Source organism: Clavelina lepadiformis, chromosome 3 (genome assembly GCF_947623445.1).
Source record: "Clavelina lepadiformis chromosome 3, kaClaLepa1.1, whole genome shotgun sequence".
In the NCBI taxonomy this organism is placed as follows: Eukaryota; Metazoa; Chordata; class Ascidiacea; order Aplousobranchia; family Clavelinidae; genus Clavelina; species Clavelina lepadiformis.
This window is the reverse complement of record NC_135242.1, coordinates 17,711,843-17,725,045: the sequence shown is the minus strand read 5'-3', so window position 1 is coordinate 17,725,045 and position 13,203 is coordinate 17,711,843. Positions and strand designations below refer to the sequence as shown.

Here is a 13,203-nt window from a genome sequence, read left to right as displayed (position 1 = left end):
GTTCATGTAATCTATGTAAAATCTTACCTCGCCATTTTCGAATGGAATCAGTTGCGAAAAGTACGAAGTGCACATCACTTCACTGTCGGTGGTATACCTGGGAGCTCCCTCTTCGGCAGGGGTTAGACCGTATGCGTTGAAACATTCACTGTTAAAGTGCAGATTATTTAGTTAAAATGAGTATTTTAAAGAAAGTTAAACTTCATGCGAGTTTTATTACCTTGGTCATTTGAAACGAAACATGCGAAGAAAAATCTTTAAATTTGTGCAAATAAAACATTTTCCAAAACCTCTGTTCTCAAGTAAAGAAAGAAATTGCTCCCCCCAAACGTGTACCAAGACTTGTAAAAGTTTGGTGACATAAGAAAGATTTACCTGTCTGTTATGGCAAAGTATTGCCATGGAGACCACGTGACTCCGTCTGTTGACTTTTCCAGAATCCAATTGGCAGGTCTAGGTGAGTTAGCGGCTTTAACTATGACGTATGCAACTTGAAACACCTGAAATCGGCATTAAAAGTTATATAGATTATATAGGAGTGCGCAGAACTTATGCAGCTTCGCTAAAACTTGCGTAATATCGTATGGGAGAAAGAAATGCAGCACGTTTCAAGCTTATGCCGAACTATTCTCCATACCAAATAAGGTAATTTTAACTTTTTCGGTTGTGTTTCTTGTATTTGGATTACACGCATGTCCGCGCGTTTTACAGTTAAAACCTTGGATGAGATTATGGAAGGTGTGAACCACGTTTGTGAAATTCTCATTAAGCGACAAAAATTTCTAATGCTCGATCATTTCTCAATGCTCGGGCGGCGTCAGTGTTGTGAGCCACAAACATCAACATAAGCGAAACAGCTGTTGACAGGTCACGTAGTTTTGGCGCACAAGGTCGTCTTGATTGGCGAGTTAGCCGGATTACCTTCAAGATGACAAAACGTCGTTACTTTGAATAATCAGGTTAGAATCGTTACCACGATTCTGTGTTGTTGCAAGCTCTGTTAACAGCGGTGGCTTCATCGATTTGATTAATAGTTTTTAAAGGAAACCGATGCTTCCACCACTCCTATAGTTGCTTTTCCACGAAAGATACTTGAAACTAGTTGAAATGTTACTCACTTAGAATCATCCTCTTGTCGTAATAAGTTTAATACCATATAAGAGCGCTACGTCATATTCAAATGACGAATATTTTGTCGTTTTTTTGAGGTGTCATTCGGAAAACAACAAAATAGGCGGTCGGTGGTATTTTATAGGTATATTTTGTTAAAAACCCGTCTGTTTGCACGCCACTGCCAAATGGGTGAAATGCACATCATGAATAAACCTGACCGATATAAAAATTTTCAATTGTTATGAATAAATGACTATGGCCATAATTAACCTGCATGGATGAATAATACTGTATGACTAAGTACTTCAGAAAATTCATTAATCTATACGTCCTTATAGAACATTCTAAGTTTACCTTTCTTCATTCAAGGGAGAAATATTATGACATACGAGACATACAAATAGTTTCTAAAATATAAAATTTCAAATAATGAAACGTAAACCTTTACAAGGTACGGCCACCATTCACCCATTTTGACAATATTGCACAACCAGATGGTAAACACTCAACCTTAATTGATTTAATAACTCCTTTTTAAAATGAGCAGTGAATCTTATAAAAATAGTTTTCGCTCTGGCAACAATAATTCATAATGTCGAAATTTCAAAAACAACTTCCTCTACAGACACAATCATATCTGACAAAGATCAAAGTAACAGTAAAAGTTTTCATGTGGTTAAAAATTGAATTGTTTGCCAAACTCCAAGGCGCGTACGATTCCATTTAGACAGCTTTAAGGCCAATTTTGTAACCCATTTTAAAGATATTTAAACATTAGTTTAAGGTACAATAAATTCATTTTTGTGAAACGTTACGAATATTAAACTATGACCACTTTAACAAGACAACCAAATTGGGTTTTGCTTGAAGGTGGCGCCGAAGCGCTGCATAAAGTATCCCTGACGTAATAGTACTTGAGTTATCAAGGGTCAACGTATAGTGTTTGTTTAGTAAATTTGATATGAAATGTATTACAAGACGTTAGTTGTTCCATTACAGCAAATCAAAGGTAAAAGAAATCAAACACCAGTTTTCGGTAAAACATTCAGCGTCGGTATATAGACCTATAGGGCCTCTTATATATCCTTTAACAAAAATACCAATCACGACACAAGATCTCTTATGGGAACTTTACAACATCAAGCAATTGCGGTGGCCATAACGCATTGGTAAGGTATTTATAGGCTTTTATTAAACCATTTACAGGTGCTTTTAAAGTGATCCTATAGCGCCAATTGAAGGGTCCTTTCAGAACACAGTGACACTGTTTTCAAGGGTTTAACCGCCTCCTGTCGGTAATTAAACGCACCGTTTTTAAACCAAGCGGCGAGCACACGTTTGTGTTTTCACCTGAATAGACGTGGCGCTTCGGCACAGCAGAAACTTGCTGCCGGCGCCATACCAGAGGAAGTTTACGTGTTATGTGTCCATACATTTGTGGCAAAAAGCGGAGTAAAATTAGAAAATACTAGAATATATACTTGTATATTTCACCGTGAGTAACTTGAGAATGGCAATTAGTCTGCTGATGATTCACTTCATGTCGCTAACCTGACATAACTACATACTAAATGCAGTTTGTTGCAAAAACTTTGGGAAATTAGCTTTGGACATATTTGGACAAAACTGTAGCTGGAAGCATCGCTAATTGTATTTTCGGGACACGAAACAAAATACATTTCGCGTGCGCACTTTGTCAATCCTTTACACTCGAAATTAACACAAATTAACCATTGATAATGACATCACCTTTGGTGCGTGAGAAAACGGCGAGTATGACGTAATACTACAAACCTGTGCATGATACTACATCATATACTCTCGCCCAAATTACCGGCGCTCTTGTCTGCCAGCAGCAGCCTTCAAGTGCACCGGAAACTTCAACACAACCAAACGCGTAGTGTAACAGTCTCAAAGTGAGGACAATGTTAAAACTGCGCTAAATGTTACATCAAACAGGGCAGTTGTTTGAAGATGGTGTTTATACAGACGCCGTCAAATGGTTTTCTGACATTTTACACGGACGATCAAAGCTCAAGTAAGCGTAATTGGTAAAGCCCTCATTTGCGACAATTTTCGAAATGGCCGAAGCTCAATATTAGCTAAATCTAGGGCGGTGCACATATCCAAAAACGCTAATCTGTTTTGCTTTGATCGGTTAAGATATTTTTTTGATTAAAGCAATATAAAATTTGGATATCAAAGCCCTAATTTTTGATAAATTGTCAGTAAAGTAGTAAATACAAACACCGTAATGTGTACAAGGTTAACCGATACCCATTTTAAATAGCTTAGTGAGTGGCCCAAACCGACCTTAATGGCAAAGTAGGTTGTAATACAATCTTTACTGAGAATTGATACAGCGTAATGAGAGCGTTTTTTAACAATATAGGAAGTAAATGTGGCATTTACTATTATATGAGAGCGTCTACGCCATCTGCATTTTGCAGATATTTCTGGTGAAACTAATATAAAATAAGTGCCTTATGATAGGACGACGATTATTGGCAAACGCAAACTATTTTGAGTGATGCAATTCGAAGGCCGACGCCCAGATGGATTGAACGTTGCGTGAGATCCATGTTGTTTAGATTAGAACGATGACAGCAATATCGAATAACTCAAATAGCGCAATAATATTTTGATTTCTTTAATCAGGTTGAAATGGCGAACAATTTAAAAGATACCCACCCCGCTTATAGTTCATAGCGAGTTACCATTTCAATTCAAAACGATTTTTCGAGGACCTAGCAACATCAAAAATTGCATGAAGTATTTTAATCGATTGGTCTGAAGGCGTTTCAAATTAATTGACTTATTGAGCTCAACAGAAAATACGCATTACAAAGGTGACAACTCGTATAATGTATGTAAATCTCTGGCATAATATTTGCGAAAATTATTCCAACAGTCGACCGCGCTCAATACGAATAAGCAAAGTGAAAATACTCAATTGACCTTTTAAAGTAGTTTGAGTTTCCCTCTACTAAGCACCAATAGATCGTTAACTGTTGCACTATGCCCGACGCAGGAATACGTTAAGTATAGCATGTAACCAGCAAAAATTGAAAATGTGCTGTAATGGTTACAGTCTGGCGTCAGTCTGGTTTGAACTTGCCCTTTTCTTAAGAATTTTGTGTCTAAATACACCGACACATCTAAAGAGATGACGACGGCTTGTGTAGTCGCAGTTTACGACTGACTTGCGCTGGGGCGAGAAATTGCCTTTCGCCCTCACCCAGTGGCATTTAGCGCAGACGTCGTGTAGCAACTGATCAGACTGTTGTTTCATTTGGTGTCGAGTTTCGTTTTTAAGTTTACAGACTCATGTTATTCTAATCTCCATTTCACACTTTCTCAGGTCATTGGTTGGTAGTAAAACTGTGTCAGTTACAAGTTTTGAAAAGTATTTAGTGCATTCCCCACAGAAATTTACATTCAACTGTTGGCAGGTTTATTCTCTAAAATGCAAAGCAAAGCGTGCGTGAGCGCAAATACATATTCGATAGAGTTACTTGAAAAGGTTGCTATTTACAAATAATTCCCACATCCTACATTTTTATATTTATCTTACCTACATGTTTTATTTAAAAACTGAAACGTTAAACTAAACACCACCTACATGTTACGGCGAGGAGAAGATCGAGCGTTCCCAAAAAAGTGAGGACAAGACAACAAATCATTTTCGAACACCAACCGTAACAAAGAACTGTATGGCGTTAACTATATGGCTTATCATATCTTTAACTGTTCCTATTAAATTACCCAGTCAACGACACCCCACCCCGGCAGCCCCTTTCACTCGACGTCCCAATTGAGCGTTGTGCGCATGAAAGCGAAGGCATTTCCGACATGCGGCCTGATCTAGGAAAGGCGGCTGCTTTCATGCCTGCTCAAATCTTAAGTTCGTTTGGCGCTCAGGCGGTAAAAACAACACGACAAAATCGTAGCTCATGATATCACGAGCCAAAAATAGCGAAAAAAGGAAGGCGTGAGAATTTTGCGTGGACGAAAATGAGATACAATAGTTTGCACTGAACAATGTATTTTGTTGATATCGCATAAAATTTCGCACAAAAAAAAACGAAAAGTGCGTTTGCAAGTATCATTCGCAAACAGAACCAAATGTGCAATATACAATGACCGACCAGTATCGAAATAACACATCAAAGACCGCTAATGGACAAGCCGTTTTCTTTTATGTCAAGCATACCTGTCTCAGGTCAAGTGTAATGGTGACCCAGTGATAGGGGTAACCCTGTTCAATTGTAGGACTTTGCCACCACCGGCTTCCAATGCCGTCGATGGCGTGTTCAATCCCGTGCCTTTCGGATGGGTCACCACTGCGAGCGTTGCAAATCTAGAAAAGGATACGGCGCGTTAATTTGGCATCCATATCAACGTTAAGCATCAACAGACCTTGTTGATCTTATCCCAACAAACATAATCTCTGGAAACGAACAGTATGTTAATGGCAAGATGTCTTAGATTTTAAAGGTGTGGTTTGGATCTACGCACCGAGCATCCCTTTGCTTTGTAAGTTGGCCAAAACCTGTCCACATGTTCAACAAGCTTGCAGTACTTTTCCGGCCCATTCCGCCCGCATGTCGCATTTGATGTGATGTGAGCCCGGCTGGCAAGATTAACAACCGATGGGTAGAGCCCTAAGATATATCAAGTTACAATAGTTGCGTGTATTTTACACTTGATTACAGCATACTAATTACACAACACATGTATTTTATTCTGACGGTATGCAATGAAAATTTTGCACGTATTATAGTAAAAGAGAAAACGCACATCTAATCGGTTTGAATTTCATGAAACATTTAAAATATAAAGTTTGAAGCCTGCTATGCTCCAAACATATACGTAGGTTGTATTGTAACCGCAACAGTGTACAGTCGTTAACTAAATAAAATCAAACACGGTAAATTTATGAGGATTATCCATTGAGCAAGCGCACACAAACCTCTGTAAGCTGATTTGATGTAAACTCACATTTAAACGAGCATTTCGTAAACCGCCAAGCATAACGTAATCGAGATAAAACGTTCAAAAACCACATGATCAAGACGTCACTGCGTCTGAGTTAGACGTGACGCAGTTTGTCAAGGCTTTACGTAAAATGCTATTGCGCTATTGTTCAACTAAAGGAGTTCTACCAGCGCCATTTGCTATTGTCAAGTCTCCTGTTTATAGCAAATTACCAGTTGATTTCAGAAAATAACAGTGCAACAATGCACGCAAATAGAAATTTTCTTTGTTATTACACGGTAAGTAAGTAATCACTGACTTTGAGAGGTGAATTTATTTCAATAATGTTTCTTTCAGCTTCTAATAAAAAGGAGGAAATGGGTTCGCCTAATACCTTCCGATCACAAAACATCGTTTTTAAGCAAACAAGTGGTATAATATAATTTGGAGAGCATCTTTCGTCAAGGCCATACTTCTGACGTAGACCAATGAGAGTTGTCCGTCCTCATGATAAAACCACTTTGTTATTGTTGTTATACCGGCAGTAGACTCCTTACTTACAAGCGTTGGAAACAGATGAAACAATTGTATCAAAACTTTGCTCACAACTGCTCTTTTGAAGCAAAACAAGAACACCTTGTTTAGACCTTAATCACCTAATGATGTTGTTAACTATCTCGCAGACTATTAAATTTATACTTACATTGAGATCTCTGAGAACTTCTCATGACAGGACGGGCCAAGTATTCTGGCATCGTATTTAACTTAGATATGTCAAATAAGTTTGCTCTTCCTGAAATTCCTCGTTTCGAAAACGGTCTTAAAAAGTGTCTGTTATATCGCCGAACACGTGCGGTGGATGGTTGCAATAAACAAAGCAAGGTTAAAAATAAAATACTAAGTTTGACGAGTCTTGTAAAGTAAAATTGTTGAGAATATATAGCCCTAGTGGTCGTATTCTGACTCAGATCTACACGTTTGCAAATGACCTTGAAATGGTTAAAGTTTGAAAATCTTGGACGAAGTGGAAAGCTTCCAATACATCTTGGTTTGGAACCTGCCCACGTTTCATTTGTTACAGTACCAGGAATGCAGTTCTTTCCTGTTCTTGCAAAGGCATTGTCATCCTGTGATATTTCAATGAATCTATTCTCCCTTGTGGGTGAGAATGGTGCAAGAAAAGGCGTTCTTAAGGTTTGCTCCTTCCATCTTGAAAATTTTATGTTCATCTTGCGAGCTTGTTTGGCAACAGATAGCAAACAGTTCCTTAATCCACTATTTATCCCAGACCTTTCGTTGCATATAATTCCTTGCGTTGGATTGTTAGCAAAACTGTCTTGCCTAATTATGTGCATAGCTCTTGTGCCGAATTCTGAGAAAAGGACACCTGCATTTACAGCAACCTGCGATAGACTGAAAGCATCGTACTTGCTGTGATGCACATTTCGCAGGAGTAACTTGTCCACAGAAGGCATAATGTTGTTCAATTCCAACTTGGCAGTCATATTGCTTGATTGCTCATATTGCGTTTCAAGTCACATTTCAAAAACTCAACTTGTACTTGACGCCTTAATGTTTAAATTTATTTTTAAAAAACTACAGATATATATACTTTATGTTAGATGTTATTGGTTGCGTTTAAAACAACTAAATCGGTTTATTATGGTCTCACTGGGAAACTATATTAAAATCAGTCAACACAATGTCACCAGCACGTTTCTTAGCTAACCAGGCCATCCTCTTTTCACACTTTAATCGCCTAAACTGGACATTGATGGTAAAGGTCAACGAAATTCTACCTTTTCCTGCCCGTTTTAAAATAGCATAAAAACATTATTTTTTGGTCGTTATTGTTCGACCTTGTATTTGTCAGCGGATTTGCGTGCACTTCAGAAGTGTAACGTCTCAAGCTTAAACGATTTTAGGAGATTTCGGACCTGGGTGCAAAACAGAGGGTTTATGGGTCAAAACGAGGAAGTCTGCTCCACTAGGCAGTGGGCACCTGTTCCATAAATGTCTTTCAGTGCTTAGCCTGGGATCGCTGGGAGGTGGGTATGTTCGTCAAGGCCGGCGCAAAATCAACAGAAAGTTAACGGATAAAAAAACTGAAGACCAGACTATTCGACGCCGAGCAGGAAACGTCGAACAAAAGAAGGAACCCCAGAAAGACAATGTTATTAAAAGTCATTAGGATGAGCTCACTGATATATTTTTGTTACATATTATTATTATTATGTAGTTTCAGCACAAGCGTTGCTCCTACTATTGCCTTGCGCTTTTTCAAAAGAAAATAATACAGCAGGAGACCGAAACTGCGATGAAGGACAACAATCCACAGCAGAGGTAAAGCAATTTATGTCACTCAAAACACACATTTGCTCCGCTTACCGCCGTCTAATTGGATGACCAGTATCGATGATCACTGGTCAGTGCTTCTTGCAATGGACGACGCTTGGAAAAGAAAATACAGAAGGAATAGGGCGTTATACAATGTAGTTATATTTCCCAAAAACCACCAGTTTAAAGCAGTCAAGATCGCAGAAGTGCGACGACATGCCTTTGTCGTGTGAGACCCGAACTACATGTGGGAGGTAATGTGCCACCCGTCGTTAAAGTTATGGCATAATAATCTGTAACGTTAACCAAGCGGGTTTTGTCCGCTTTTTTATCCCTCTACACTAATCAAATGTCACGGCGTTAACACAACAAACTGAAATCAAATAAAAATTGAAACCTTAACTAACACAAGTTTAACGCAAATCAACAAAATCACTTACGCTTGAAATTGAAATATTGAGTATTTTATGATGGTGCCAGTCTGGGAATTTACGAAGTGTGATTTTTTACCATAGGCTTTAGTCAAACGTGTCAATCAAATTGAACAATAACATTACTCGACGATAACAATGAATGCTAAATTAATCGCAAAATTACAAGAAGATAATCTTTAGTTAAGGCGCCGACTAAGAGCTTACAAGTGCAAGTTACTGCCATAATAATAATTTCTGATGATGTATTAAAATAATTTTTTGTGGCGTTTTATTGGGGTTAGATATTCTAAAACCTGTTTTCGACGTAATACACGTTTGCTTAGAAACAAAGAAATTTGTGGCGGCATATCTTTATTTGCAAGATTGCAAATTGAGAAGTCGTAACTGAACGACGTTATTTCTTCCGCTTAACCCGAGCATAAACATCGATAATTTGAGATGGATCGGCCCGAGAAACAGCATTCGGTCCCGGCCAAATTTTGCTCGGCAACTTGGCTTTTGTTTTGCGACAGGGTTTATGTACGCATTTCCCATTAGACACGCAAGAATCGTTTCAGCATGTTCCCACCAATGGGTGACGATTTCACTCAATTACAGGTACTATTGTTATGGCGCAGCAGTGATGAGTAACAGTTTCCTGCGTGCCCGATCTTTAAGCCAAGGTGCGTAAGCGTAAACAATCATACACTTTAATTTAGCAAATGTTTCAACGGGAGCGCCAAACCATTTGCGCCGACCAAATGTATCAAGTCTGCTAAACCTGAGGGTGAAAATAATGACGTTATCGCTTTGAGCACGTCATGTTGGTAATTCAAATCTGGCGAGGCGCAGCCGCACAAGTTTCGGTTAGTTGGTAACAATCGTGACCTTGAACGAAAATGATCAAATTGCATAGTTGGTCAAAGAAATAAAAAGTTTAACCTTCGATACCTGTTTTACGAGCGTTACACCTCGATAAGATCAAACTCCTCCTTTTTACACCGCCTAATGAGAACAATTATAGATTTTCTTCAATGTAAAATCAAAGAAACAACATAATTACATCCTCCTGTACTAACATTTAGGTTTATGTCGTCACGATTTCGGCATGAAACCTTAAATAGATCTTTTTTACACATTTCACGTTACACTACGAAAGAAGGGTCTCTGAATAACAAATATTCTACCTCGGCACTCAATCTTTAAAAGCTTTATCAGAAATATAAATCTGTATCATGTATGACACTGTGCCATCTCTTAATCCAGTCCTAGGGTTATCCAATATCCGTGTAAGTCTCGAGCCCGTGCATGTAAGCAGCATAAAAACCACTATTCGTCTGACTTGAAGTCTAAATCCACAAGAAAAGCTTGCAAATTAATATCTGTTTTACAATCACTTTATATCAGTAGTCGATTAAGTACAATCCTGAAATTCAAGCTTACATCCTGCCGGTGTCGCTCAAGCAAACGTCTTGCGACAAGCGGGGAAATGATTTCCACCGACTCTTCACATGGAATGTGTTACCTTTAACTTGTAAATCCAGCGAGCGGTCGACATCAACAATACAGTCGTATTTAACCTATTGTAGCCTCAGTATGACTGAACGGAACCGAGAGTTGTGTGTGCTGTGTCGCGTTCTGTATATCGCGACGGTCGTAAGCCGGTAAACGACACGCCCTGATAAATAAATATAGGTTTCATTTTTCAATATTTCATTCCTAATGCGCGCATTCATCTCCCCAACCTTGTTCCCCAAACGATGCTTTTTAAATGCATGTTTGAGTTATATCGCACAAAGTAATTTTTAAGAAAAGGTTATGCCTTTTCAATAATAATACGTTGAGATAGCGTTCTAACATTTCATTATAAGGTTGAAACAATTCTTGTTGTTCATGTGAAAATGTTTAAGTTCGTGAGAAACAATCGTATAGCTCCAAGACGGTCCAAACGTTGCGAATTTAGTTTTTCTAGTGCGTGCTTGATTAGGAGATGAAGTGGTGTGCTTAAAACTGTTACCCGGTGCGTTTTCTCCGGCGTTACCTTCTTAGCGGCGCCTCGGCCAGCCTCAAAAAAACATTCTAGTCGCCTTGGTACGCGTGAGACAAAACGATGCACAGTGTGTAGAGTATATTAGCAGACTGTAAATATGTAAATATCAACAAACCGTGCCGCCAGTAGCACAGAAGACTGCGATTATGTTGGCTGGAAACTCTGGAGCCGCCATTGCTTGCCGGTGAACGAAAAAAGGATTCCAGTTGCTTCTGTTTATTTTGTAAGTTTAAATGGGCTACTCAAGCTGATGTGTTTATAATCATAAGTGACCTTTAACCTTTTCGATAGAACAAGAAGTAAGAAACTAAGAATCGAATAAGGAACGTTTGCCTGTCGTGTGGATGTGGATTAAAAAGTACTTTCATTGTTACTAATTTTATAAATCGTTAGTCTTGTACATAACAATCCGGCCCAGGTCAAAAAAACATTATCACAGGAAACATCTAAAACTCAACCAACTTAGTTTGAGACAAAAAGTGATCAATAAGACTTGTATTCCTCGCAATCTTTTACCATCAGATTTCAATAGATACATAAAAGTAGAATTCATTTCATGAAAACCCTCCCTAAGCCTGATATAGTAACTTTATGATCAGCTACACGCGGTTCTTTCTAGAAACTAACCAGGGATACTTTTCAATACATAAACTATTATACTCGATGAGGTTTGAAGCATTTAAAGGATAATTTCTGAGCAGCTGCTCTTTCTGTGTATGGAAATAAAAGGAAAATTAAAAGCTAAACACTAGTTGTACATGTGGAGACACTTGTAAAAAACGACGAGTGGGTAACAATAAAGGACCACTCGAATTAACAAATTTTGTGAACGATTTACAGAAGAGAAATCGTTCCAAAATGACTTCCCTGCTTAATACGAATGTCTAAACGGAACTCTTACGTACAACAAGTACATGTTTTATTATTTACTACACCGCGATTTTGGCTTTTTTATAAGAAATTCAAAATTTTCTTCATTTGGTGAATATTTTCACTTACCAGCTGTGCGTAAACCCAGAGACAAACTAAACAGCAAAACAATACTAAACGTTTAAACAGCAAAAGCAAGTTAAAACTGTTTCCGAATATGACAAGGTTAGGTTTAGCTGCCAAGTGTTCGTGCCGCAGTGGTTCGTGTGAAAGCCCGATAAAAATCTGGATTAGCGGTTAACTACCGATTACTCGACCTTTTGTTTTGAACTAACAGAAGATTATTCGATTTACCCAACTGAGGCCGTTCTTATCGATAGTATTGGACGACTGGAAATAAATGAATACTCCACCATGGCAAACGTATGACATAGCATAACCTATAGTACAATAGCATAGCACGCTCGTAAAGTATTAGGCGAAAGTGTGACTAGAGATTATGTGGTACAATATAGATAAATTCTAGGAATTACCGAATTCCTACGGGTTTATCGGATTTGGACCAATATGCAGTTTACAAAGGAATGAGTTCTATCGATTTTCTCTTTTTCTAAAAGCGCTATTTGCTCTGCTATTTATTGATATCATGCCCCGTTGAGCTGGATCCGATCATGTAGTCTCCATTGTGCATTATTTATTAACTATTTGTGATAATACGTTAACTTGTCACGGAACGGATTACTGGCTAGTTTCATGGCATTAACGTGTATCAAGAATGCGTGTATATTATAATTACCACAATATGTCTGGTATGGTGGTCTGGTATACAAAAATGACGACCATAAACCATGCTACGTAAAAACTACAAGAAAAGGCACTACAAGCAAGAAAACTGCAAGGTCATACGTTGCTGTTGTATATATGTTTACGAGATGGACAGCTGCATCCGCGTGGCCGTGTATACGCACACTCACTTCTTTCGTCAGGAAATCGATCTTATTTTAATACACAATGGCGTCATGAATTCGTCATATCCGTATTTTGTGCCGTTTCCCTTCACGACAAGAGTTCAAATGCGTGTGATGTAATATTAAATAAAACAATGACACCAACCCTCGGACTCGCCTTAATGGTTTTGAGGTATCTGAAGTGGATTTCCAGGCTAATTATGGTAAAACTTGCCCAACATAGAACTGTTATGACATATCCCAGACAAGACAGACAGAGTAACATCCGCATATTCAACAGCTTGTCTGCCCAGCTCGGAATAATGATATCTTATTAAAGTAGATTAAATGCCTGTAATCGGGGATTTGATTGGATAATTATATTCCCAATGATTGCCGCAAGTTCATGTCACAGCACCGTCAATGCTGAAGCGAGCCTAATGACCAGCTTAAACAGGTTCCGATTATATGCGCTTGTTTGGCTAACAATCAACAA

At 38.4% G+C, this 13,203-nt stretch overlaps 1 protein-coding gene across 6 annotated transcripts in view; it reads right to left on the bottom strand.

Moving 5' to 3' along the window:
• LOC143449090 (laminin subunit alpha-1-like) overlaps positions 1 to 13,203 on the bottom strand; it is a 43,371-nt gene that overhangs the window by 23,115 nt on the left and 7,053 nt on the right. For 2 of the 6 annotated variants that reach the window (XM_076949155.1, XM_076949157.1), the window contains exons 1-5: positions 6,794 to 7,719; positions 5,632 to 5,777; positions 5,327 to 5,473; positions 376 to 500; positions 28 to 148 (exon numbers count right to left, since the gene is read on the bottom strand). In XM_076949155.1, the coding sequence (XP_076805270.1) occupies positions 28 to 148; positions 376 to 500; positions 5,327 to 5,473; positions 5,632 to 5,777; positions 6,794 to 7,595 (1,341 nt within the window). In that variant the 5' untranslated portion in view covers positions 7,596 to 7,719. Of the gene's footprint in view, positions 1 to 27; positions 149 to 375; positions 501 to 5,326; positions 5,474 to 5,631; positions 5,778 to 6,793; positions 7,726 to 13,203 lie in introns of those variants that run through there. The other 4 variants (XM_076949156.1, XM_076949158.1, XM_076949159.1 and 1 more) reach the window with 4 other exon arrangements.